Below are 25,747 nucleotides of genomic sequence, written 5' to 3'. Positions count from 1 at the left end.
AGAAATGGGGGTCAGGAACCGCGTGCACCCAGCCGGGGGAGGGTGCAGAACTCAGTCCCTCCCCACTCCCCAGCCAGGCTGGTGCCAGCGGTGAGGGCTTCCATCACTGGCCTGCCCTAGCTGCGAGGGAAGGGACTCGAGGCATTCAGGTGAGACGCCAAGAGACCCAAGTTCTGGCCCAGTTGGCCAGGGACACATCAGTAGGTGGAAAGACCACTCCAGTGCTCTGGGTTTGGTTTCACTGAACTGTGTCCCGGGACATCACACCCCCACTCCCAGGGCCCTTTGGAAGCACAGAAAAGCCAGCATGATCACAGGGGCGACTGCTGGCCATGGCAACGCTTCCCACTCGCGGTGCCTGCACCAGCTCTGCTCCCCGTGGCCCCCTCCCTGTCCTCGCACCTGGCCCAGAGCCCTGCGGTGGTGGCGGCGGGGGTAGCAGGGGCCGGTCGGGCAGCAGCTCGTCGTCTGAGGTGGCGATGGTCTTGATGGCATTGTGGTAGAGCGGGGTGGAGCTGGGCATGGCGTACTTGGACATCTGGGACATCATCAGTGACAGGGGATTCTGGGAAGGCGTGGGGTCTGGGGAGGACGTGAATGGCAGGCTGGGGTTCACGAGGCCGCTGGGAGGGTTGGCGGGAGGCGCTGAGGAGCTGCTCCGGGGGCCGCTGGGCGGGAGGGCACCTGCAGAAGCGGGGAGACAGAAAGAGCAGGGGGTGACTGGGGAAGGGAAGATGAATCTGGCTGCTCACACTGGGGGTTGAGGAAGAGGTCAGCTCCCAGATCGCCACCCGACTTCTCCAGGCACAGGTGAGCCTCTCCACACAGGGCCCCCACTGTCCCTACAGCCCACCTGTCTCCAAGCAATTCCTACAGCCTCAGGGCCCCAGGTGGTGGGGAGATCCCAAGTAGGACCCCCTCGAAACGCCTGGGAGATGAGCACGGCGCTCCCTGGGACAGCTCACACACAGCTGCCCGCGTCTGCCCTTGAGCCCTCTGGGCCCCGGCACCGATGCCTCCACTCACTCCCCTGGCCCAGCGAGAACACACCCACCGGGGAGGCGCCCAGTGCCAGCGTCCGGGACCCGCTTGCCCGGCCCCGCGGACTCACCCTGTTCCATGCTGCCCAGGGTGGTGGAAGAGTTTATGTTCAGAGGCGGCTGCTTGTTCTGGGGGACCCCGGGGCTGGGCATGGCTGTCTTGGGCGAGGCGACCCAGCCTGGAGAAGGCACCGCCATGGAGGGAGACTTGAGCCTGCTGGGCGAGCCGGTGGGTGAACGCACGCTGAGGGAGGAGCTGAGGACCTGGGGCGACTTGAGAGGTCCTGGCGGGTTGGCCGAAGGCAAGGGCACCATCTGTGAGGGAGTCTGGGGTGACTTGAGGTTGGCGGAGGGCGAGGTGACCAGGGGTGAGTGTACCTGGCTGAGGGTGGGCGACTTCAGGTGCCCCATGCCCGGTGAGCCCATCTGATTAATACTGATGGTGAGGTCTGAAGGCCGTCTGCCCAGCCCCCGGGTAGGGGCTGAGTGCACAGAGCCGGGAGGATTGGACGCAGGAGGCAGGGGCATGTGGCTGAGCCGGGTGGTGCCCACATTTGCCATGGGCATTGAGCTCTGGTCGGGGCTGAACATGTCTTGAGTATTGCCCATGTCCTGGGGCATGGCTTGGTAGGGTCCCTGGCCCCCAGAGAACCCCTGCTGGCCCTGGCTGGGAAACTGGGAAGGCAGAAGCATCTTCTGCGGGCCACCCATCATGCCGCTGCTGTTCTGGGCCCGCACGCGCGCCATCTCCTCAGGGCTCAGGCCCTGTGGCCCCATCACGTCCCCCGGGCCCCGCATCTTCTGCGACATCAGCATCTGCTGCTGTGGGGTCATCTGCACATTCAAGTTCATGTTCATGTTCATGTTCACATTCATGTTCATGTTGAGGTTGCCTGGCCCCATGGGTGGGTCCACCTCCCTCAGCCCAGACTGCGCCATGGGGGGACTCAGGAGGCCCCGACCTCCGCCAAACTCCATACCCATGGGAGTGCCCGCCAGGCCCTCGCCACCAGCCATCTGCCCGGGGAACATGGCCGGATCCATCTGCCGGTGCGCCTGCATCATCCGCTCCACCTCCATGCCCTGCCCTATGCCACTGCCGGCCATGCCCAGGGGGCGCTGCATGCCCAGCGACCGCTTCTCCAGCAGCTGGTGTCGCAGCAGCTCCTCGCGAACCCGAGGGGTCATAAATCGCTCGGCTTCACCCTGCCCGCCTTGGTAGGGCACGGCGTTCTGGGCAAAACTGCCAGGCCCCCCCATCGGGGGCAAGTCTTCGGTCCAGCCCATACCCGGCCTCACAGGCCTCTGCATGGCGTTCATGGGCACCTCCATGGGCATACCCTGCATGCCCCCAAAGCCAGGCACCCGTTGCATCTGGCTGCCTGGGAAACGGGGGCCAGGGAAGGGAGGTCCGCCCCGGAGCTGCATGGGATCTTGGACATCCATGGGCCCCCGCAGCTGGGCGCCCATCCCGGGGGGCCACTGATCCCCAGGCTTGCTGTGGTAAGGAGGCGGTGGCCCCCTCACCATCATGCCCCCCATGCCCATCATGTCCTGCAGCGGGCGGCCCCCATGCAGTCCGATCTGCTCCTCCTTGCGCCGTTTCTCCTCGTAATACTCTTCCTGCAGCTTGCGCCAGGCCACCTGCTCCGGCGTCAAGCTGTCTTGGCCCAGCCTCTGCATCATCAAGTTCATCTGCTGTCCCATGTCCCCGCCCGGGGGGTGCCCAGGCACTTCATGCTCCAGCGGGGGGCCCCCGAGGCTCTGTGTCTGCGAAATCATGGACTGCAAGGGCTCCTCGTACTTCTTCAGCCCGCTGGGCGGGGCCGTGGGTGGCTGCTGGGGGGCAGGAGGGGCTTGCGCTGGCGGTCCCCCCTCGCCTGCTCCTCCAGGGGGCCCCTTGAGGAAGGGCTCTGTCTCCCCGCTGCGGAGCAACAGCCGCTCAATGTCTCGGAGCGTCTGGAGGGAACGCTCCCGATGTTCCAGCTGCTCCTTGGACAGGCCCTCCGAGCCCACCAGGCTCCGCTGCCCGTTTCCGGTGGGGGCCTCCCCAAGCAGCGTAGGGCCGGGGGCACTGCTGGGGTCTCCTCCGGGAGGCAGCGGGTTGTTGGCAGTGGAAGCTGTAGGGGTGTTAGGGTGGGTACCCCCAGTCCCACCACCTGTGCTCGCGGCTCCCACCGAGTTGGGTGTCAGGTCCTGACCGGTGTCCTCAGGAGGCCCCTCAGAAGGCAGAGCAGGGGGGGCGCTGCCCGGGGCTGGGGGCGGCGGTGGCGGCAGTGGAGGAGGCTGGGACTGAGGGGTGCCTGCTGATGGTGTGCTCAGGGGTAGTGGTTCTGGGGTGGGTGGCACTTTGGGGGCCTGCAAGAGGACAAAGGCAGAGCGTGAGATAGGCGAGGGGACGCCCCGGCCAGTCCACTGCTCGCAGAGCGCCATGCCCAGGCCAGGCGACACTCACCTGGTCCAGCTTGGCCCGGGGCACGTTCTGCTGGTGGTAGGCGAGGATGGAGTCGGCCCGGCCCTGCAGCACTGCCTCTGCAGCCCTGCACAGGAGGGTCGGGCACAAACAGCTCAGAGAGGCGGACAGGAGGGAGCCCTCAACCTCACCCAACCCAACCCAAGCCACCCCTGGCCCCCTGCAGGCAGTCACTCAGGCCCACAGGCTGAGGGGTGCTGGGCAAACAAGGGCTTTAGGCACTTACGTGTTGGCCAGGTGGGTGGTGAAGACATACACAAACTGGGAGGGAGGCTTTCCGGGGACACTCCCGCCTCCGCCCCCAGGGGCGTCGGGCCGAAGGCCTGGTGGGGGCCCATGCGGGGGGCCTGGTGCACTGCTCTCACTGAGGGGCAGCTGGGTGGCTTGGCCAGGACCCAGCTGTGGGGCCGCCATGGCTGGATCTGCTACATTACAATCTGCACGAGAGAGGAGAGGGAAAGAGACCCAGATGTAGAGAGAAGACCCAGTGGGGGGGACCGCCCCCCGCCACCGTCCCCTCCCAGAGATGCCCAGGGACAGACAGGCTCACTGCTTCATAGCTCGTGCCCATAGGGTCATCCGGGGTCACAGTCTGGCATTTTCGCTAGTCTGGTTTCTACACTGACGTGCCTCCCCTAGACCAGTCTTTGACAAGGACGGAAACTGTGCGGACCATGTGGAGAGGACGGAGAGGGAAACTGTGACCCTTACGAACAGACGCCCCCGTGCCTGGCAGCCTGACAGACACGTCTGGATGTGATTCCATCTAATGATCACACCCCTGGGAGAAAGGTGTCGTACACCCCACCTGACAGAGGAGGAAACAGCCTCTGAGGGACAACATGACTCACCCAAGGTGACACAGCCAGGCAGCGTGTGACACCAAGGGTCTGCACCAGGCAGCGGCTGCAGAGCCCTGACCCCTCATCGTGGTCTGCATGTGCGTGCGTGTGTGTATGTGTGTGCGCGCTGGCCAGGTGAGGGGAGAAGGCACAGAGCCTGTACAACTGATGATTCAAATGCTGCGTGGTTTTCATCCTAGGCCTACCACTAACTGCTTTGCAACCTTATGAACAAAATACTTCCTCCCTCTAAGCCTCAGTTCCTTCACCTGTAAAATGGAAACAGTTTAACTCCAGCCCTGAGGGAGGGGGAGGGGCCGGAGGAAGAAATCTATTTTTATAGCAGGTTTACAACTATGTCACAAACTAAAAAATTGTTTTGAACACAGAGAAAGTTACAAAAGCCTGACATACTGGCTTTACTCCCAAGGCAGACTGGCCACCCTCAGCACCAAGGGAGGTTTTGCTCCACGGTCACAAACTTGACAGTGAGTCCTAGCCTACAAAATCTATGCTTGGTCATTAATGGGTCTAGTGAGTGGGCAGAAGTCTGCCACCAGTCAAGTGCCTGGCCTGCAGACAGTAAGTGACAGCAATTACTGCCCCAAGTTGTCACCCTTGAGCCAGAACAGGAGCCACCTTCCCACAGGCCCACGGGCAGGCTCCTCGTCTTGAAGAAATCTTCTCTGACACTCCTTCCTCATTACGGACCTGCTCTGGACCTGTCCCTCCAGTTTTACACAGAATAACAGAGCCAGGAGTCTGAGGGTAACTTGAGAGCCGACCTCAGTGTGTGAGGGCTGCCCTGGGGAAGAGGAAGGTGCATATTCAATACACAGAATTAGGACTCCTGGGGACCAGTTATGCGGAGAGAGGCAGGCTTTATTTCAATAAGGAAATGTCTAGCACAATGATAACAACAATAAAAGCTAACACTGTCCTAAGTGTGTTACATGTGTCAACTCACTGACTCCTCACAAGAGCCCTAAGAGAGAAATACTATTTTTATAGATGAGGAAACTGAGGCCCTTTCCCAAATTTACACAAATAATAAGTGGAGGACCCAGGATATAAACCAAGGGGGTCTGATTGCAGAGTCTGTGCTCGTAACTTCTACATCATACTGCCCTACCATTAAGAACTCTTCGAGAACCTAATGGCAGTATAACCAAAACAGTAAGTGACTGCCCTGGTATTAGGCATGGGATGTTAGCAATTTCTTCTCTGATTTTCCTGTGTCTTCATGTTTCTACAATGGTGCAGTCTAGTGTTGTAGAAGTGAATTGAGGAGGGGCTGCCCTGGGGGGCATTGACCACCCCCATCCATCACTGAAGGATCTGGCCAGGGGCTTGTGGACCACCAGTGAGTCCACTGGGGTGGGGGTGGGGTGGTGGCTGGCACCAGATGACCTTTAAAGTGCCAGCCAGCTGCAAGTGCCAGCCAGCTGCAGAGGCTTCAGTATTTGATCCCATACATCACCTCCACTGACATGATCTGCGCTTTCCACAAACATCTGCTGAGTGTGTTTCCTCCTCTGCATGGTAATAACACCCACCTCACAAAGCTGTTGTAAGGATTAAATAAAACAAAGTAGCAAAGTAGCCAGCAGATTTTTTTCTTCCTTCTTTCTACACTCTGGCCTTGGACAAGTTCACAATGTAACATTCTCTGGCTAGTTCCTTAGGCATTGAGCTGTTTCTCCCTACACACAGATGTAAGCTTGGAAGGAAAGCATCAGATCCACCTGTATGGGCTTCCCAAGCGCAGAAGTATGTCTGTTTCTCCCCCATCACTAGCGCAAGGCCCAAATAAATACATGCTGATCAAAGCAAGGATGAGAGGGGTGGACATCCACCCACACCCACTCCTCGTCCTGGTGATGCACTCTGGGCATTTGCCAGGAGTCAATTAGAGGTTAGGGAAGGGCGCCAGAGACACAGGCAATGTCAACTCACACCCAGGCTTAGCACAGCTTTGCGCAGCAGAGCCAGCTGTCCAGCTCCCAGTGATGAGGGACCCGCACTGTCCTCCCCCGACTGACCAGTAGGTGGCAGCATAGGCCAGGAATTCATGGGAGGAGATGTAGACGTTGTGGCCAGGAGAGGCCACCTGAGGTTCAACCTACCCCACCCTGGTCCCTAGGGAGAGAGGGCCACTCAGCACCCAGAAGGCGGGGATTAAGCTGTCCCAGCGCAGGGAGGGACTGGTCAGAGATGTGAAATGGGAGAGGACGAGCCTGGGCTCCTGACCCTTTACTCCCTCTTGCCCAGGCTGGGCCCTCTAAAGCCCTAGGTGAGGAGAGGGAGGCTCCCTGGGGGCAGCAGTCCCCCGGGGACACCACGGGCCACACACCCTGGCAGCAATGGGCACTCACTGTGGGTGGCCCCAAGGGGCTTGTCGTCCTCCTCGCTGTCCGGGCCTGAGCACCACTCGTCCCCGCTGTATGGCTGCTTCCGCTCCAGCACGCAGCGCCGCTTGCTCCGGGGTGCCCCCTCTGCCCAGGCAGGCAGGGGTCAGGGTCAGTACCCAGAGGCCCTGTCCTCCCACACCCGGCATCTTTCCCAAGCCCATTCCCCCAGGTGCCCCACCTCAGGGGGCCGCTGCCCAGGCCATGGTAGGCACTGTGCCAGCCCTCGGCCCCCACCACAACACCATTTGTTTCTGATTTCTCTCTACAGCCCTGCTGCCTGTCTCCCCTCCCCCACCCAGCACCAAGCCCAGCATAATCCCCAACCACAACTGGTTCTAATTAGGGCTGGTGGGGGGGGAGGGGGGAGCTGCTGCTACTCTCCCAGGCCCCAGTGCCTGCTCCACAGCTGGTGGGAGCCGGGATACCGAGAGGTTCCTGGGAGGTGTGAGGGTCTGCTCCTCACCCAGAGCACCTCCCTCTCCGGCGCTGGGGGCTCCCATGGGAAAGCGGGAGAGGCTCAAGACCCACCGACCGACCGACCAACCGACCAACGGACGGACCGACTGGAGGCCCCATCACTCTGTGTGGCCCCTCCATGGGGGGAACCTAAGGATGAGACATCTCCACCCAATCCTGAGGGAATGACCAGATGGGTGGGTATAATGGGGGTAAGAGAAAGGTGCCCCCACATAAGGTGCTGGAGAGGAGTGGGGGGATGAGGATTTGGCAAGGGGGGCAGAAATATGGCCTCCCAGCAAGAGTGGGTCTAGGACTGTGGAAGATGCTGCAGTCTTGGGGATCAGGAAATGGGGTACCTTTGGCCTCCGAATCCAGGGATGGGGTCCCAGCCTCTCGCTGTTCCCCGGAATCCACAGACACGCTCCGCTCCCTCTTCACTTTGCCCTTGAGCGAGCTGAAAGGGGGCACCCCTGCCTGGGGGTTCTTCAGACTTGAGTTGCTAGGTGAGATCTGGTTGGCCTTGGCCCCATGGTTCCCCGCCCCCACGCCCTTCGAGCCCAAGTTGCAGGTGGGTCCTTGGTTCACATTCTGGTGCTGGGATTGGGCCCCGCCATTCCCTGTCTTGCCATGATTGGTCAACTTATTTTCTGGGTGCATTGGCTTGGCTGGGGCAGGGGGGCAGTGGCCGCGGGGGGACAGCGGCGGGCTCCCTGGAGCTTCTCTCCTCCTGGGGTGGGGTAACCTGGGAGAAGGTGGAAGAGACATGAAAAGTTAAATTTGCCAGGGGTGTAGCATGCCTGAATTTTAATTGCCCCAACCTGCCTTACCTAATGGTAGGGGAGGTAAGGGCTGAGTGGCATCTTAAGACCACCAGCTATTCCCTACCTCCCTCTATGGCTCCTCAAACAAGGACGGATGCCCTTCTCCACCTTGGGGAGTGAAGATGGGGCAACCCCCTCCACCCCACAATTCAAACGAAAACCAGGGCCTTACATTGGTACAATCCAACCCACCCCCAGCCCCAGCATTCATCAAACTGCAAGCCTCCACGGCAACCCCCTTCCACTAGCACCTGACCAACGCTTAAGCATCCTCTCTTCAAGGGTTTGCTGTCCTCAAGACTCCTTCCAAGGTCCCCAAACCTCAACTTCCATTTGTCCCAACACCAGCAGGGAAGGGGCACAGGACCTGAGGGGCACTGCTCATGCCCCAGCCCCATTCCCCTGGGGAAGTGAGGAAAAGCACACTAAAGAGTGGTACCCACTGGTCCAGAAAGCTCCCCAGAGCAGGAGGGGAATGCCTCAAGAGGGTCCACCAGCAGGCCTGGCCGGCAGTCAGGAACAGGAGGAAAAGGGGGAGGGGACTGGTGTGCGGAGCAGACCGAAGCCAAGGATTCCTGCAGCCTCGGCTGCGGGCCCTTTAAGCTCTAGCCCGCTCCCCCCACCGTCTCCCCCTCCCCGGAGACCTATTAATAGCCGCTGGAAAGATCACATCACGGGAGAGGATATTTATCCCCCCTCATTCCACACCAGCTCAGATTTATTTCAGCTCTGCTGTCCTGCTGCTGCCGCCTGGCCCAGTCTGCCGGCTTCTCCTGGGGAAGGGGAGGGAGGCAGGCACCGCCCCTCCCTCCAGCTCCCACCCCCAGCTAGACTGAGGCCAGAGGGCGCCATCGGACCCGACAGTGGGGTGGGCAGGGGTCAGCTCAAACCGTATTTAAGAGGAAAGGGCTGGAAGGGACTACAACAGCAGGTTTAGCTGGGTGACACTCCCCTCTGTCCCCTGGGCCCAGGCACTAAAGCTGTGGGCTCCTGCCTCGGGGCCAGCCTTCCCATTCTGACCCCCTCTAAGCCCAGCGGTGGCCTGGCAGCCAGGTACCCGGGGGGGGGGGGGGGGGGGGGCTCGCTCTTCCAGGCCTGCACAGTTCCGCCCCAATCACCACTGGGCCCTTCCCTCCCCTCGCTGCACACACACATCCCGCCCTCCGCGACACCCACACACCTTGTCTGGTTAGCCAGGATCCTCATGGCGCCCACACACAGTGGGGCTACGGCCCCTGTGCGTGCCCAGGGCCCAGCCAGGTACTCGGGACTGGAGCAGGGACTGCAGCAACAAGCCCCAAAGAGAAAACTTGTGACTTGGGGAGGGGGTGTGAGAAGGGGAGGGGAGACGGGAGGACCCAACAGCCCCGGGACTAGGGAACTGGATAGGGTAGGGTGGGAACGGCAAGGAAGGATGACTAGGCCGGGGCTGGATCCTAGCGGCCGGTCCTAGCCCCATCCCTCCCGCACCTTACCCTCAGGGAGCTTTCAGTCTCTAGCAAGGCCCCCCGGGCCGCAGGGGCAGAATTCACTAAAAGGATGGGTTGCAAAGGTGCCCGCTTGGGGCGGCCATGAGGTCCGTCAGGCCCCCGGGGGGACTCCCGCCCCCAGGCACGCCCCTCACCCGGTGGGGGGGGCGTAGGACCCCCGGCGCCCCGCCCCCAGCGTTGCGCCCAGCCCCTGGGCGCCCCGGCAGGAAGGGGGCCGGGGCGGGGGGGGGGGCGGTGTCCCGCCCCCAGCTCGAGGCCTAGCCCGTGCCCATCCCAGCAGGCCCGGGCGGGCAGCGAGAGGCCTGGCGGGGCCCCGGGGCTGCAGCTGGGCTCTTCTGGAGACCAGTAACGCTGGCTCAGATTCCTCCCCGACCGCAAGAATGCAGGAGCCTCCCCTCCCCCCGCCCCTGCACCCCACCCCGCCCCCTTCGGCAGAGCCAGAGCGGAGAGGCAGAGCCAGCGAGCGAGAGAGCCAGCGAGCCGGGGAGCCGGGGAGCCGGGGAGCGGGCGACGGGCGGGACTGCAGCGTGCCTCTCCCGGCCCCGCACGCGCCGCCCGGACAGACCCACGGCCAAGTGCGGCGAGGGGCCCGGCGCGCGCCCTGGCGGGGCCGAGGTTCGGCCCAGCGCTAGGCACCGCCAGGCGGGGGCCCTGGGACCCACCAGCACCCAACCCACCAGCACCCGAACTCTGACTCACACACACTCGCAGCTCACACGTGGACGGGGAGACAAAGACACGCACGGAGCCCAGGAAACTAGAGGCGCGCTCACGCCGGCCCGCGGAGGTGTGCGGGAGGGCGAGGGAGGCGCTGGCCGAAGCAGGAGCACAGAAACAGCCTGGGGCACGTTTCCAGAGGTGGCCAGAGGGCAGAGAGGGAGCGCATCGACTCATTGAACAGATGAAAAGACTGAGGCTCGGCCACAAGGGAGCCCATAGAAAGTTGAGCCCGGTAGTCAAAGAAACACACACACACAGGGCCACTGACATACCAACAAACAGACTTACACAAACACGGAAGCCTCACCCGACCGCCCCCAGCCCTGTCCCCCCCCACCCCACCCCCCCGCAGATCCCAGTACGGGGTGGGGGAGGGGAGAAGAGGGGAGGAGTCTTGGGCCAGAAGCTTTGTCCTGGTGACAGGCCCAACCCGACACCAGTGCACATTCCCTGCCGGGCTGCTGGAGGCTGGGCGGGGGAGGGCGCCACACCAGTGACCCTGTGGGAGTCTAACCCTAACTTAAGCCCAGGGCACACTGGCCTTCCCCACTCCAGCTCTGTCTCTAGGGAGGGAGGCTCCTCAGGGGAAGATTCCAAAGTCCAGGGCCTGGCTGGGAAGCAGCCTGCTGCCAGCCCCCATCTCCTGCATCAGGCCGGGGGCGGGTGGGGGGGCCGCACCTGGGCTTAGGGGCAAGCCTGTGGCTGACATGGGCCCCAGGCTTCCACCTTCACCACCTCACTGATCCTCAAAACTACCAAACACCTGCCACAACAGTACTCATCCCCATTTCACAATGAGGAAACTGAGATCTGGGGAAAGGAAGTGACAGGCCCCTGGGTCACAGGACCATTACGTGGCAGTACCAAGACCCCATTCCCCTGGTGTTTCCCCTGCACTGCAGTGTCCTCCCCTCAAGTCATGACGGCTCATCTGAGCCTGCACCAGGCAGGTGGGCTTCCCACATGCTGGCCACTGGACCCAGCCCCCTGGGGTTGGGACAGGGCAAACGCCACCCACTTTCCTCTGTGTACAGCTTCAAATATTGGGATGTCTAATAATTTGGGAAGGGGCTGTCAGAAAATTAGTCTGCTCCAGGGTCCCCAGTCAGGCCAAGGCTCCTCTGCAGAAGAATCTTGGCGTTGCCCTCCCCTCTAGGACTCCACCCCCTCACTCCCACCCAGCAGCAGGACGCGCTGAGTCAAGTACAGATGAGTCAGGACTTTCCCATCTCACACCTCCCCTCTTTGCCCCTCAGGAGTCTGCCCCAGATCCCAGAGACCCTTCCTCCTCTACTACGCAGTCACAGTCCCTGGAAGAGACCTGGAGAGCCTTGGGGATGGGAGGCAGGAAAGCTGATTCCTGGTGGGTGCGGTTTTTAAACTGAGTGAAGGGGCTTCTTGGCGCCAGGCCAGGAGCCCCTGAGATGGATGAAAGGAAAGGGATGGAGCTCTGGGAAGAATGCGCTGTGGCTCCCTCTTAAGCGGGTTAGGGTGGGGAGCAGCGACATGTGCTCCCAAACAGGGGGCAGGTGCCAGTCACCTGAGTGAAAGGCCAGGAGCAGACCCATGAGAACGGAGGCAGGAGGCTGCTGAGACAAAGCCTGCCTGAGGTCTTGCCCTCCTGGTGCAACGTGGGGGGTGGGGGTGGGTGGGGAGGGAAGCTGTGACCTAAGAGTTCAGGCGGACCTGAACCTGACCTCAGCTGGGGGCAGGAGACCAGGAAGGCTTTGATGGAAGCCCAGGGCCTCCAGGTGGGACACGCCAGCTGCCTGCGCTACACGGAACTGCCACAGCCGTACACCAGTGCACAACCTGCCTACTTCCAGCTGCCCCCACCTTGGGAGCCTCTGCTCGCTTCCCCAGCCAGCCCCCCCGTCCTACTGCCCAGCTCAAAACCACCCCAGGAGGCAGTGAGAACACGGCTTGGAGGGTCCATGCTTCCACACACAGTGGGCAGACACCTCTAGAGAGGGGATGGGCTGCTAGGACCCTGTGGTACCTGAAAGAACAGGAACCTGCTGGGAGTATTAGGGGTGGGATCCTTGGCCACTGACTCAGGGAGAGCCAGCCCCCAAGACAACAAGGTCCTGAGTCCCCTTTCTCCTGGGTGTCAGAACTCCTTGGTCCCTAGAAGCTCTCTTCTACCACCCAGGTCACTTCCTCTTCCTGAGGTGGTGACTCAGCCGGGTGGGGAGGTCAAGGATTCATAGCCCAGCAGGAAATCTGCTCAAGAACCAAGGTGTTGCTCTGGGACCCTCTGTGCGGGGACTTCCAGGCGTGGGGGGCCTTCCCCTCACCCTGGTTCCTAGCAGCTCTCTCCACTTCCCCCCACCTCCTGCCAAAGGAGACCATGCAAATCGACCATTTTTGTCTGGGAGTTTCCAGCCCCACCCCACCTGCAGCCCCAGGCTGGTGTCACACAACCCCAACCCTGCCCGGACATGGCAACTCCTGGCCCCAGACCTTGCAGTCTGGGGTCTTTGAACAGGGTGCTTCCGGAGGGGATTCTGCCCTTCTGGAGACTACCGGGCTAAGTGGCATTGCCTGGACGAGCTGGAGGTCACCTAGCTTGGCTCCCGTAGCCAGTGCCCATGTGGCCAGGCCTGGGGAAGTAGTCACAGCCTGGCAGTGGGGCGCCCCCAAAGGTTACTGCCCAATCCCTGGCTGCTCCCTCCCCCAGGGGGGAGGAGGAGGAGGAGGTGGGGGCACAAGGAAACAAGACAGGGCAGGAAGCCCAGGCAGGCGGCGGGCACTCTGGGCCAGGCACAAACAGCCAACACAGGAAACCACAGCCCACCCCCGCCCACCCCACCCGCCCAAAGCTCTGGGAGAAAGGAGTGCCAAAAGCCTGGTACCCCAGCAGGGGCAAGGGCCAGGGGTGAGCCCGGGGCAAAGGAGGAGCGAGCAGCTCTCCAGTCCTCTCTCTGCCCCAGACCCTACCTGGGGAGGGGGAGAGGAAGCCAGGCTGGCAGTGATGGTGCTGCCTCTTTAAATCCACCGAAATCCTGAGCTAGGCCCAACCCAGCTCTGGTTTCACAGGAAGGAAAGGAGCTCAGGAGCCAGTAGGGCAGGCGGTGGTGGCTGGAATGAGCCCCACCGGCCCAAATATATCTGGTCTCCGCCTGCCACCCCACTGGCACTTCCTGCCCCCTGGCACCTGCACCCCCCTAGGGGTGGGAGAGGGTCTAGGTGCTACTCCCTACCCTGTGGGAGACCCCGATCTCCAGAGGTGCCCTGTTGCTGGGTACACGTGGTGGGAGGTGGCGTCCCAAGTCCAGGTTCCCAGAAGGGAGAAAGGGGCAGCGTAGCTCCCTGTGGGCCCTCACCTGGCCTCTATCCTCCAAGGGGTTAATCTGGCCTTTTTTTTGGGGGGAGGATTGGGGTGGCCCAGGAACCTCCTCCAAACTGCCTGGCGGCTGGGAACAATGGGGCCATTGTGGGAGTTGGAGTGCGGGCAGACTGCTGGCACAGGCAGCGACCACGGGGCGGGACCTCACCCAGAGCCCGCCTGCCTGCTCTGCTCCCCCAGGTACTGCCAGCGTCAGAGACATCCTCCCAGCCCTCACCTCGCCAGCCTGGCCCAAACTCCTGGCACCAGCAGCACCTGGAGGGCCCTCGAGCTCTGCCCACGTTGACATCCAGACTGCCATGACCCTACAGGAAGCAGGGGCAGGTGGGCCAGGACGGGGTGGGGGTGGGGACTGACAAGACAGGATGTATGCCTGTGATCCTCGGGCAGGGAAGACAGGAAGGCCAAATGGGGTTTCTGGTGTCAGCCCTGGCGCCCTCAGGCAAGAAGGGCTTAGGGGATTGTGAGAGCGGTGACAGGCAGGGTCCCCTGCTCCCAGGCCTCTGTTCCTACCCTCATTCCATAGACCTGCTCCCTGAGGAGGCCCAGTCCCAGCAGCCTTGCCCTCTGGGGCTGGGACACTGGCAGGCAGTGTGAGTGATGCCGTGCGATGAGAACTGGGTTTGCAGTGAGGCCAACAAGGATGCCAGTCACATCCCACCATCCCACCCCTTCTAAGCCACGGGATCTTGTCCATCCCTTCAGCCCTCTGAGCCTCAGTTTCCTCACTGCAAAATAAGGATCAATATATCGAGAGAGATACTCATCGTGAAACCATCCAACAGAATGCGTGTGACATAACGCAGCCCTCCACAGACCACCTCTGGCCATGATGTCTCCTTCTCTACACCCTACATGACACCCAAATTTGTGGGCATTTGGTAAAGATGGGTACCCCTCCATCATCCCATTCTCATCCCAGGGCCTTCTGGAACCTTGCTCCCCAGAGTCACTGAGCATCCTCCCTTGGCCCACCCCAGCCCTGCCCACACTCACCCACGTAGCACAGGAAAGGATGCTGGGGGGTCCTCTGGATGCTGACATGACCCCACCCCTCCTCTGATATTTGCTCTTGAGGATCCAAGGGATCCAGGCCCATGGGCGTCATCTCAGTGGTACCACGTACAAGAAGTTGGTTCTTTCTCTGTCCTCACAGAGGCCAGCTCCCTCAGCTAGCACTCCCCTGGGCATCGCTGGGTTTATTGACAGACACTCAAACCCAGAGCAGGAACCCAGAGAGCAGTTATCCACTCTCTTAGCCTCAGGGCTGTCTCAAAACCCCAGGAGAAAAGCAAAGGGGAGTTTCCTTTCAACAGTGGCCCACAACCCCTCCACCAGCCACGCCTCTCCCCCTCCTACCCATGGCAGTCTCCCTGCAGGGTCTGGGCTGGAAGGAGGCTGGAGCCTACTTTCTTGCCATGGGGCTCTTTAAAGAGTGGAGGGTCTGAGAGGGAAAGAAGAGCAACTGGGACAGGCAGTTCTGAAAGCAGAGGTCCAGAGAGAAGACCTGTCCTCTTCTCATCTAGAGAGGGCTGTCCCTCTCAGGGTGGCTCCACAGTCCCCAAAGGGTTAACAAGGCCCTAAAAATAACCTGCTCCCAGCAGGACCCGCTGATTGGAACCCTCCAGCCATCTGTTCCCATTTTCTCCTGTTCACATTGGAACATCTGAAACCAGCCCCAGAGCCCCAGCCCGATCCCAAAAATAGCCCCAGCCTGCCCAAGGAACAGGCCCCAGGGGCTGGGCAAAGGCAGCATGGCCAGCCCAGCAGTGAGGCATGGCCCAGGCCAACACTGAGCCCACACTCCCAGGCCCATGGAAGGGGGGTGTCCCCTCTGTACCAGAAGGAGGTGCTGAGTAGAGCCAGGGGCTCCAGCCCACCCCTCTTGGTACCAGGCCAGAGAAGGTACCCAGGAGCCCTGGTATCCCAGGCACCCTGCCACATCTGAATCCACTCTGGAGATCTGGACACTCACTCCCCAGAAGACCAAACCACTTGTCTGCAGAGCTTCCCTCCTTGTGGGCACACCGTGCCTGCTGCCCCATCCTCCCCGCCTTGTGGGCTCCGCACCCAGAAGTTCCCAAGCCCTAGCCCCGCCATCCTCCCACTCTCATCCCAGGGCCTTGCGGGGCCTTGCTCACCCAAAGTCACTCAGCATCCTCCCCTGGCGTCCCCCAGGGCACACAGGGTTGAAACAGAACTCTTCCCAGCGCTGCCCACACTCCCCCACACAGCAGAGGAAAGGATTCTGGTGGGGCGGTGGGGGGTGGGGGGCCTCTCGATGCTGGACATGACCCCACCCTTGCTGGGCTTCAGGATGGGCTTCCTGCCCATCTGTGTACAGCAGGTGCCAGGCATGCCCATCTGGGCTTCTACACATATCACAGGCCTGGGCACTGCCCCGCCACGCTCAGAGAAAATGCCCAGGCAGGGTACAGGGAATCCAGTGGACCCTGGGCCCCAAGGCAGGCCGAACAGCTGCCCTCCATGTCACAGCTCCACACTGCTCCTCTCCTCTCCAAGGAAGGTCCCTGACCCCTTAGGCCAGGAAAGAGAGGAGGCGGCCATTCAAGCCATTTAAGGACAGTGCATCTTAATGGCTGTTCAGCCTGGTGAAGAAGGAACAGAGCAGCAGGGGATAGGATGGTGGGAGGGGTGTTGAAGCTGACCTGAGCTAACATCCTGGGGCAGGGAGGGCTCAGCCCTGGGAAGTGCTGGGAGATGGGGAGGGGGACGGGCCCTACGTCCTCAGATCCCTCTCCAGGCCCATGGTTATTTGGCAAACGTGCAACTAAGATGTCCGTTTCCCCTCAGTGGGGAAACTGAGGCAGCAAGAAGGTGGGTCTGGAAGGGTATTAGAATCTAGGAGTCTGAAGTGTTGGAAAGGCTCTCTCTCCCCCACCCCCATCCATTCTTCCCCTGCTAAAGCCCCTGGGAGGACCACAAGTTCCTGTGAAGAGCTATGACTAATAATAAGGAGGAGGAGCTCTAATATTTATTGAGCATTTACTCTGTAACATCAAGCTGTCCTGAAGGCTTCATGTGCATTCTCTAATTTAGTCCTCTAATTCAGTACTCTACAAGAAAGTTCTCTCATTATCCCCACTTTACAGATAAGAAAACTGAGGCACAGGGAAGTTGAGTAACTTGCCTAAGGCACACAGTCCAAAATTAGAAGAGTCAGGATTTGAACCCAGACACTCCAGTAATCAGGCTCTTAACCATTTCCCAATGCAGGTTCACCCTGGTAGCAGCCCTCTGCACTGTGCCGAAAGAATGGTGCCTCACTCCCTCATTCCACACTCCCTCCAAGCCTGATGTGCACCAGGTCCCAGCTGGAGGCCACAGTTCCTGCCCAGGGAAGAGATCAAAGAGAGGCCACCACTCCCCACCCCCTCAACACAGGTGCCTGGCCCACTGGGGCTCTGAGAGCAAAGTTCTTGGGCCACTCCAGCCCTGCCCACCCCCCATCCGTTACGTTGTCACCCATCCTGGTCCCTAAGAGTCTGGGACCGTGACAACAGCACAGGCTCCTGCCGAGAGGCCCAGAGGCAGGAGGAGTCTGCGGCCCCTCCCACTCCGCAGGTGGAGGTCAAAGGTCAAGTGGGACTCCCTAGCAGAGTCCCAGCCCGGCCCCCCCACCTGCTCAGCCACACCTGGCACTGCCCCCCCCCCACACTTTTTTCATTGCCTGAGTTGGAAGCCGGACCACCTCCTCCCCGTCCCTGAGGGGTGGTTGCCTCCGGCAGGGAGGGTGGGGGACTTTGAAGCCCTTCCCTCCTGAGGACAGTCTAGAAGTGCCTCCTCCCAGTCCTCAGCTTTCTCCAGCTTTCCCTAGTCAGACCAGGAGCCTACAGGCGTGTTTGTTGTGAATTCAGGGAGTTGTTGCTAAGTAAGGAAGGAGGGGAGGGAGGGAAGGAGGGAGGGAGGGAAGGAGGGAGGGAGGGAAGGAGGGAGGGAGGGAGGAGGTGGGGGTAGCAGTAGGGACAAAGCGTGCGTGCGTGTGTGCGTGTGTGTGTGTGTGTGTGTGTGTGTGTGTGTGTGCATGTGTGTGTGTGTGTGTGTGTTCTAGGGGCCAGGGCAGAAACCACATTACCGTGGCTGGTAGCCACCCTGGCTTTGACTCAGGCAGCTGAGGCCAAAGCCAGCAGGCGAGGGAGAGCAAGCACTTGGGATGACCAGGAAGGAAACCGTGCCTTGCCCTCCGGGGGTGACCGGCCTGAGGCTCCCACCACCCACCCCGCTGGGACTTTCACTGGAGCGGCGCGGTGGCGCTTTAACCCTTGCTGCCCTGGCCCCGCCTCCGTCCCCTACTGGGTTCCAGGTTGTAGGCTGTCAGCACCCCCTCCTCTGGGGGGAGGAGAACGAAAGGAGAAGTGGGGGCAGAGAGCCAGGAGGAGGACGCCCAAGACAGAAAGCCAAGCAGGAGGCTGTGGCAGAGGCAGACGGAGCTGAGCGAGGAGGCTGTGAGGACACACACAAGCACACAGACCTCTCACCTCGGGAGAATGCGTGTCAGGCTCAGGCTCAAGGGTGTGATCTGGGCTGGGGCTCCCTGTGGAGAGAGGGTCACAGCTAGAAGCCCCAGGCCTGCGATCTCTCCCCCTGCTCCTCCCAGAACCCCAGCCCCACCCCCAACATGCACACCACGAAACATGTACACACAGACAGGCCTGCAGCTCCAGGAAGTCCCTGAGCTGCTCGGACAGCACCCCCGCTCCACGACGTCTGTGGACTGGCCAGGAGCCAGGCCTGACCCAGCGCCCCCCCCGCACAGCGCCCCCTCCCTCCCCTGGAAGCAGGAAAGAAGGCGCTGGAGGTGCCTCAGAGCTCCCTCAGCGCTCAGCCCACAGGGAGCCGAGGGAGGACTCCCACGGCCCGGCCTGAGGACCCCCGCTTCCAGCACGAGCCACCCCGGGGCCATCCTGTGTCACAGAGAAGACTGGTGTGGATCCTGTGTCCCCGTGTGGTCTCCCATGTGCCCTGAAGATGCAGAGGCCTGGGGACCCGGCCTGGCTGGGAGGGCCTGGGCTGAGAGGATCGGGCTCAGCAGTTCAGGAGGAGGGGGCTGGGTGACGCTCCCACAGGCAGGCGGGAGGGAGGCTGGTGGCTGGGCTCAGTTTGTACTGGGGGTCAAAGGGGAGTTCTTTTCCGAAGAATTCTGGGAGAGACGCCAACTAGAGCAAGCTGCTAACCACCCCTCCCTCTCTCACGGCGCTGGGGGGAGGGGGGGTCCCTGCCAACCAGACTTAACCCTCTCCAGCCCGTGGTGCTCCCAGGCCAGGACAGGGGAGTTGGGGAGGGGCCCTCCCGCTGGGCCCAGCTTCCAGCTCTAGGGGACAAGCACGGGGTGTCTGCCAGACATGGCACCACATGGCCCCATCTGGGACTGCCCTGCCCTACTGCCCCCCAGGGGACTGTTCTGGGCTCATCTCCTGAAGGTGTCTGCAGGGACGTGTGTGTGCGTGTCTCAGAGACAGAGATTGAGAAACAAACTGAAAATTCCTTGCCAAGGCCCTCCCCGTGCTGGGTCACTGAGCACTGTACCAACCTGTGCCTCTACTCCTCCCTTCCTCCCACTGAGTCCTGGGACAAGAGGCCATGGGAAGGAGGGTTATAAAAGGACAGCTTCTCTCTCTGCCCGCCTTCTGTTGCTGTCTCCATAGGCCCTTGAACTCCAACAAAGAGCCCCTACACCAGCCCTCTTCTTCGCTGATTTGCTACAAGTGTTTCGAGAGGGAAACATTCAATTATGGCCTGAGATCCCAGAATGGGAAATTGAGTCATAGCGGGGCACCAGGGCTTCCAAGTGCCCGCATCCCATGCAGACATAACTCTACTAGCACAACTCTTGCTTCGGCAAAAAAAGAAAGAAAGAAAGCTCCCCCTGGCCATCCCCCGCCCCCCCCCCCCCCCCCCCCGCCCTGTAGAACACGATTCAAGTTAAACATCAAGAAGGACTTCCCAGGGTCAAGGCTATAATGGCCGCTGGCCCCACACCCAACCCTTCATACGTCTGGGGTGTCACGTCACCCCCCCACCCGGTATTCAAGGCCCCTCTGTCTTCTGCTCAGGCTGGAAACATGCGTGTCTTGTCTTGTTTTGCTGTCTGCCCCTAGCTAGCAAAGTCAACTTTTCTGAACTTTAGCCACCAAGCTCCCAGGTGTGATGTGGCTGTTTCTTGTCCCCAGTGAAGCAAGTGACCCCAAGGGTGGAGGCTTAACCCCACCTCCCCAGGCCTCCCTGTGACAAGAACAGGGTGGACTGGGAGTGTCAGGATCCCTTGAGGTGCCGGGTGTCCGTGAAGGGCAGAGGAAGAGAGCCCAGCCCTGGGGACAGTTTATCCGAAAGTCTCCCCACTGCACACCTTCTCTCCAAGGACCACAGAACTGCCAGAAGCCTTGGCCTCGCTCCAGGAAACCTCCCTATCGGAGGACAGAGGACTCCATGTCCCAGGGAGCTATGGGGAGACCTGTGGCTACACACCCCAGACGTGTTCGAAGGGAGAAGGACAGAGGTGGGAACAGAAGCGGAGCGCACGGAGTGCACACACACGCGCGCACGCATCAGACACAGCCCCGTGCACACACACTCCTCAGATGCTCCCAGACACATGCACCTGAGAGAGGAACAGACACAGCCCCACGCACACACACTCCTCAGATGCTCCCAGACACGCGCACCTGAGAGAGAAACTGACACAACCCCCAAAGACACACATCCAGGATATCCCTTTAAAATAACCCAAACTCCCCAAAAATGACTTCTTAAGGCCCATAGAGGCTCCCACTCTCAGAGAAGGCCCAAGAAGGCGCAGAGAACACAAATGACATCGGCCAGTCACACAGAACCACTGACAGGCGGAAGATAGACCCACACTGGGACACACGCGCACACACACATACACAGTCGTATGCACATGGCCATGTACTAGCACACACAGTCTCTCACACACACACACACACACACACACACACACACACACACACACGCACACAGAGGCAATGCACAGCATGCAGTCAGATTAGAGGACTAAATTCTGGGCTAGTGGGGAGGAGGGGAGTCAGAGGGGGGTAGAGAAGTACTCAGGGATTTCAAAACAATCCTGGTTTCGAAATGCTGGAAATGCTGGATTCAGGGCCATTCTCAGTTGAGGCTGGAGGGAGGGTGGGGGTGGTAGGGACACAGGCCAGTGCCGGGCTACCAGCCCATCGCAGGAGGGACTTGGACAGAGAGCATCCCAGCCCCTGGGGATAGGGACTAGGCCAGACATCAAGGTTAGGAGGGGCAGGTGGCCCAGGGCCAAGCAGGGAGGGCCTGGGGTGGAAAGGAGGCAGAGGAGGAGAGGCCTCTGCTTTAGCCACTGACTGGAGAAGAAGTGAGGGAACCTGCCTGGGCCCTTTCCCTGACCCGTGGGCGGTGGTGGCCACCTTCTCCCCTACAGAGCAGCAGCTGGCTCCCCTTCCCCGTGGGCTAGCAGAGCCCCAAGGCAGGCCTAAAGCTACAGGGTCAGAGGGTGTGGGAGGACAGCAAAGGCCCTGCAGGGAGTCAGGGATCTTCCACGGGACCCAAGACCCCCCACACTCAGGGCAAGGTGGGGGACATCTCCCTGGGAACCCAGAGCTTCCCACCTCTCAATGGGGAGGGGGGCTCTCAGGGAAGGTGAGGCAGTACAACAGACCCCACACCCAGGAAGTCATCCCTCTCCTCCCAGAGCACCAGAATGCCCCTACCGCCCCTCCCCCAACCTCCAGGGAAAGTCGGCAGCTCTCTCCCAGGGAGGGGAGGTCAGGCCAGGCTGGGGGTGGGGCTCTGGAGGCCTGGCCCTGGCACCCAGCAGAGGAAATTCCAGGCTGGAACTCCAGGCTGCCTTCAGGGCGGCCCATCCAAGCGACATGCAGCACCTCTAGTGCTGCAGCTTTCTTCACCTAGACCCTCAGCTCCTAGCCTCTGGCTACCTGGCCCTCCAACTGGCTCCAGCCCCAGCTCTGGTAGTTAGAGGGTGGGACCTGGGGAAACTTAGCACGCCCTGGACGCGCCTCTACCAGCTCCATCCTGGCCCCTTGGCCAGTCAGAGCCTCCCTGCCCCCACAGTGTGGCTACAGGTGGGCAGCTGGTGGGGCTGGCAGGCAGGGGCACAGATGCCAAGCTAGAGCAGCCAGGCGCTCAACAGGTTGGGCCAGTCCCTGGAACAGCCAGCCCCACCCCAGGGAGAGCAGGCCTGGCAGAGGCTCCCTGCCCGCGGCACCCAGCCTGTACCCACTTGGCTCCCACGGCTGCCCACTTTCCCACGGTGCCATCCCCTCTGCCCCCTCCCCCCAGGTCAGCAACCGAGCAGTGCCCAGGGCTCCTGGCACAGGGAAAGGAGGCCATTTCCCCGTCACCCCTGGGTCCCCAGGCTCTTGGAGTCCCTCACTGCCAGCAATCAAGGAGCCCCCAGAAGAGTAAACATGGCATCAGGCCAACAAGAACACCAAAGTGCCCCCCACCTCCTTGCAGGCCTCTTCCATTCCTGGGCAGGCCGGACACTGGGACACCCTGGCTCCCCGCAGCTGCCCCCCGCCCACAGCAGAGCTCTGGGACAGAACTTCAGCCTGTGGCGCCAGAGGCAGTGTGGGGGCCCCCAGGTCCTGTCCTGGACTCCCTGGAGGAGGGACTGCTGAGCGGAGGGACTGCTGGCTCCCTCTACTCCTGCCAGAGCGGCTGCTGTCTGCAACCCTGGTCCTTTCCTTCCACCCCACTCCTGGGCTCCACGGAGCTCCATCCCAGCCCCTCCCCCTGCAGGCAGGCAGCCCCCTTTGCAGGCATCTCCTTTAATCTAAAGCAGGTGCCAGGCATTCCAGCCCTTGCTGAGTCGACACTGCCACCCACTAGGCCTCTGCCCAGAAGGCTATTGCCCTGCCTGTTCATGGACGCTGAGTCCCCTGGCCCAGGGCTCCTGCTTAACTCAAGTACGCAGAAGTTGGGAGGCCGAAACTATCCAAAGGGAATCATGGGTGCCCAACACAGACTCAGTAAGCAAGTTCACTAGGACCCACGATACCACCGTTGTGATGGATTGTGGACCACCAACACTTATCCTTCTCCAGGCGCTCTAATTTCTTCCCACCTGGACCCTCAACCTCAGTAATTAGAGACTCACTCTGAGCCTCCATATGGACCTCCAGAAATCATCTCCGGCCTGAGGTCCCTGCTACCCTGAGCACAAGAGTCACTCTGGATCCAAGAGTATAGGTATTCTCCCCTTCAGAGGCACCCTTTCCAACATTAACCCCGGCCCCACCCCAATCAGGAGCGACACAGGTAAAGAGAACCTCCAGAGGGAAGCAGCGAGAAGGCTGACCTTCCGGGCCTGGTTCTCCAAGGCCAAGGAGGCTGATCAGCTGAGGGAGGGCAGCACCTTCCATCCTGATAGGAGAGCCCCCTGCCCCTTACCTTTCTCTCCCATTCTCACCCTGTCCTGAGGCTTCTATTAGCAGGCGCCTCAGAGCTGATACCAGAAAGACGGCCTGAACATGCTCTTCCCCTGGGGCCATGAAATCATGGTCCTGACCCAGAGAAGGCAGCCAAGCCAGTGCTGGGGGGCAGCAGACAAGCCAGGCGGCCCCAGCCCAGAAGAAGTAGCTGCTCCTTGGAGAGGCTGAGGAGGAGGGAGAGCAAGGGGAGTAGAAGCCCACCCACCCCGCAGGTCTCTTTCAGAGAGCTGCCCAGAGGCATCAGTAGGGTTACAGCAGATACTGTGTGAAGACAGCTTTCCTAGGTAAAACAGGAAACCAAGGCCAAAGATCAAGGAGGCCTCCAAGCCCCTTTCCCAGGGCTCAATCACATGCCCAGCTCACCTCTCCCAGAGTAACACTTTTCCTCTCTGTAGCAGAGGCCCCCCAGACACAGACGCGGACCCACACCCCAAGCAGCAGACAGACAGAAGGAGGAGGGGGTGTCAGAAAAACCCGGAAGGAAGGAAGCTGGACAGACAGACAGAAGCCGATCCTGGCTTCACTGCTCCAGAGAGACACCCTCCAGACTCCCAGACTGTAAGGGACATGCTCCTTCTCATCTCCCAAGAGGAAGAAGGGGAGAGTAAACCTCAGTGTCCCCTGAAACCAAATTCCAGCAGCCCTGGGATAGGACATACTCCAGTCAAGCAAGGAGCCCTAAGCCTCCCTTCTCTTCCACACATTGCTCCCCCAAGGGCTCCCCTGGACCAAGGCAGTGCAGAGACACCTCCAAGGAACTGTGTGACTGCTCCACCCCCCCACCCCCAGCCCAGCCCACACCACTAAGAATCCTTGGCAGGGAAGACTCCTCCAGTCACAGCCCCTGCTGCTCCTAGGCCGTGCTTGGGGGCAGAGGGTGACCCCCAGCAATCTCCAATCCCAACACACCTCCTTCTCCTTCGGGAGGCTGGAATCAGCCAAGAGAGAAGTGCTGGGGTGCCGAGACCCAAGGGGCTGGTGAGCCTGGGAGGGGGACTACATCTCCCAGAAGCCCCCAGGGCAGGGTTGCTGCTCCAGCTGGCCCAAGGCCGGCCTTGTTCTCTGCGCTAGGGTGGCAGGGTCCCCTGGTTGCCCCTAAGCCCTCCCCCCTGTACTTTGGGGCTGCCAACCTGATTGGGGGCCCAAGAGTAGCCTCCACTAACCCTGGGGCCGTCCCCCACCCCTTAAACAGCCTGGGGGTGCGTGCCAGAGGGCCAGAGACAATCAGACTGTGTTTCCCCTCCCCAGTTCGAACTGGATCTCCCTCCTCGCGCCTCTGCTGGCCTGGCATGACTTTCGCCCTCGGCCCCAGCCCACCCCTCACCTCGCGCGGGTCGGGGGTCCTCACGCCAGGCCGGAGTTGGACGCCATGACCAGGTCAGGGTCGGTGGGCGGATTGGGGTCCTCCTGCTCGCCAGTTGGAGGTGCGGAGGAGGGTGGGCAGGTGGTGATCTTTTGATCCTGGACGCCTTGATCTCAATCCCTGCCCGGGCCGGGAGTGGGTATCCGGGGGCCGCTGGGCGCCTGGGTTCCTGCCTCCCAATCGCGGAGCATGGTCGTGGGCGCCGGGCAGCGGCGGGAGAGCGCGCACACCCAGCCGGCCCGGGGCTTGGGGCTGGGGTCTCGGCCCCGAACCTCACGGCTCCGGTTCCTGCTCCTCCTCCCTTCCTTCCTTCCTTCTTTCCTTCCTTCCTTCTCCTCCTCCTTTCACTTTCCCCGAGGCCCGCGGGGACGGCGGGCGCGGGGCAGGGAGGGGGCTGTCTGGGCGCTTATTGTTGGTCGGACGCCGAGGGTCCGGGTCGCAGCCCCCGGGCGGCGCGGCGCCAGGGGACCCAAGCGTGCGGGTGTCCGGCCGGCTGGCTCCGGGCGGCGGCGGTGGTGCAGCGGCCCCGAGTCCGGGGCATGTCCGGCCACTGGCTCCGCCGCTCGCCGCCGCCTCCCCGGGCTCCTCTGCGCTGCCGGAGCCTCGCTCGCCCCTCCACTCGGCTCCGCTCCCCAGCCTGAATAAGCATCGGGGCTCTCTGGCTGCCTCCTTCTGCCTTCATACCAGAGCCCGGAGAGGCCCCTGTCAAAATAAGAGCTCCCCCATCTCGCTCGCCTCCTCGCCCAACCCGGCTCCCCCAGCCTCCCAGTGGTCTGACTCGGTAAGGCGCCGGGCCGGCTAGCAGGAGGGAGGTTGGCCCGGGGGCGGGGAGGGGGCTTCTAAGCCTCTCTCCACCCCACTCCCGAGGACTGGGGAGGAGACGCGCTAACAACATCTCAGGCTGGGGAGAGGTTTGACAAACCTACCCTCCTGTCTACACTGATTGGAAGCGGTGGGAGTTGCCTAGACTCACCCGCCACCCCCGACACACTCCCTCTCCCTCCCGCCCGCCCTCCCCCCCTCTCTCTCCCCCCTGGGTCCCCTCTTCATCTTACCCACCCGCCATTCGTTATGCACTGAGCGCCTCCTTATTCACTTTACTCACCTCGCTTTCCCAGTAGCCCATGAGAGCCTTGAGGATGTAGACTGCATTTTCTCATATCAATCCTCAGCAGCGCAAAGTGGATACTAAGAAAATGTTTGGGGATGTAAAACCTTTGTTTTCCCAAAAGAACTCTGTCCTAACCTCAAAGTGCTACATGCACACATACAAAAACACATGCCCAGGACCCTATAGGAGAAT

At 61.4% G+C, this 25,747-nt stretch overlaps 1 protein-coding gene across 6 annotated transcripts in view; it reads right to left on the bottom strand.

Annotated features, from left to right (window-relative positions):
* The window catches only part of BCL9L (BCL9 like), a 28,757-nt gene extending 3,399 nt beyond the window's left edge, over positions 1-25,358 (bottom strand). Inside the window, exons 1-9 of one of the 6 annotated variants that reach the window (XM_057748020.1) lie at positions 24,406-25,358; positions 18,098-18,160; positions 9,227-9,328; positions 7,582-7,967; positions 6,731-6,850; positions 3,740-3,950; positions 3,496-3,580; positions 1,112-3,398; positions 403-684 (exon numbers count right to left, since the gene is read on the bottom strand). In XM_057748020.1, coding sequence (XP_057604003.1) covers positions 403-684; positions 1,112-3,398; positions 3,496-3,580; positions 3,740-3,950; positions 6,731-6,850; positions 7,582-7,967; positions 9,227-9,252 — 3,397 coding nt within the window. In that variant the 5' untranslated portion in view covers positions 9,253-9,328; positions 18,098-18,160; positions 24,406-25,358. The other 5 variants (XM_057748018.1, XM_057748019.1, XM_057748022.1 and 2 more) reach the window with 5 other exon arrangements.
* Positions 25,359-25,747: the final 389 nt, after the last annotated feature.

This window comes from Hippopotamus amphibius, chromosome 9 (genome assembly GCF_030028045.1).
Source record: "Hippopotamus amphibius kiboko isolate mHipAmp2 chromosome 9, mHipAmp2.hap2, whole genome shotgun sequence".
In the NCBI taxonomy this organism is placed as follows: Eukaryota; Metazoa; Chordata; class Mammalia; order Artiodactyla; family Hippopotamidae; genus Hippopotamus; species Hippopotamus amphibius.
The sequence above is the reverse complement of the archived record's forward strand: the minus strand, read 5'-3'. Positions and strand labels throughout refer to the sequence as shown.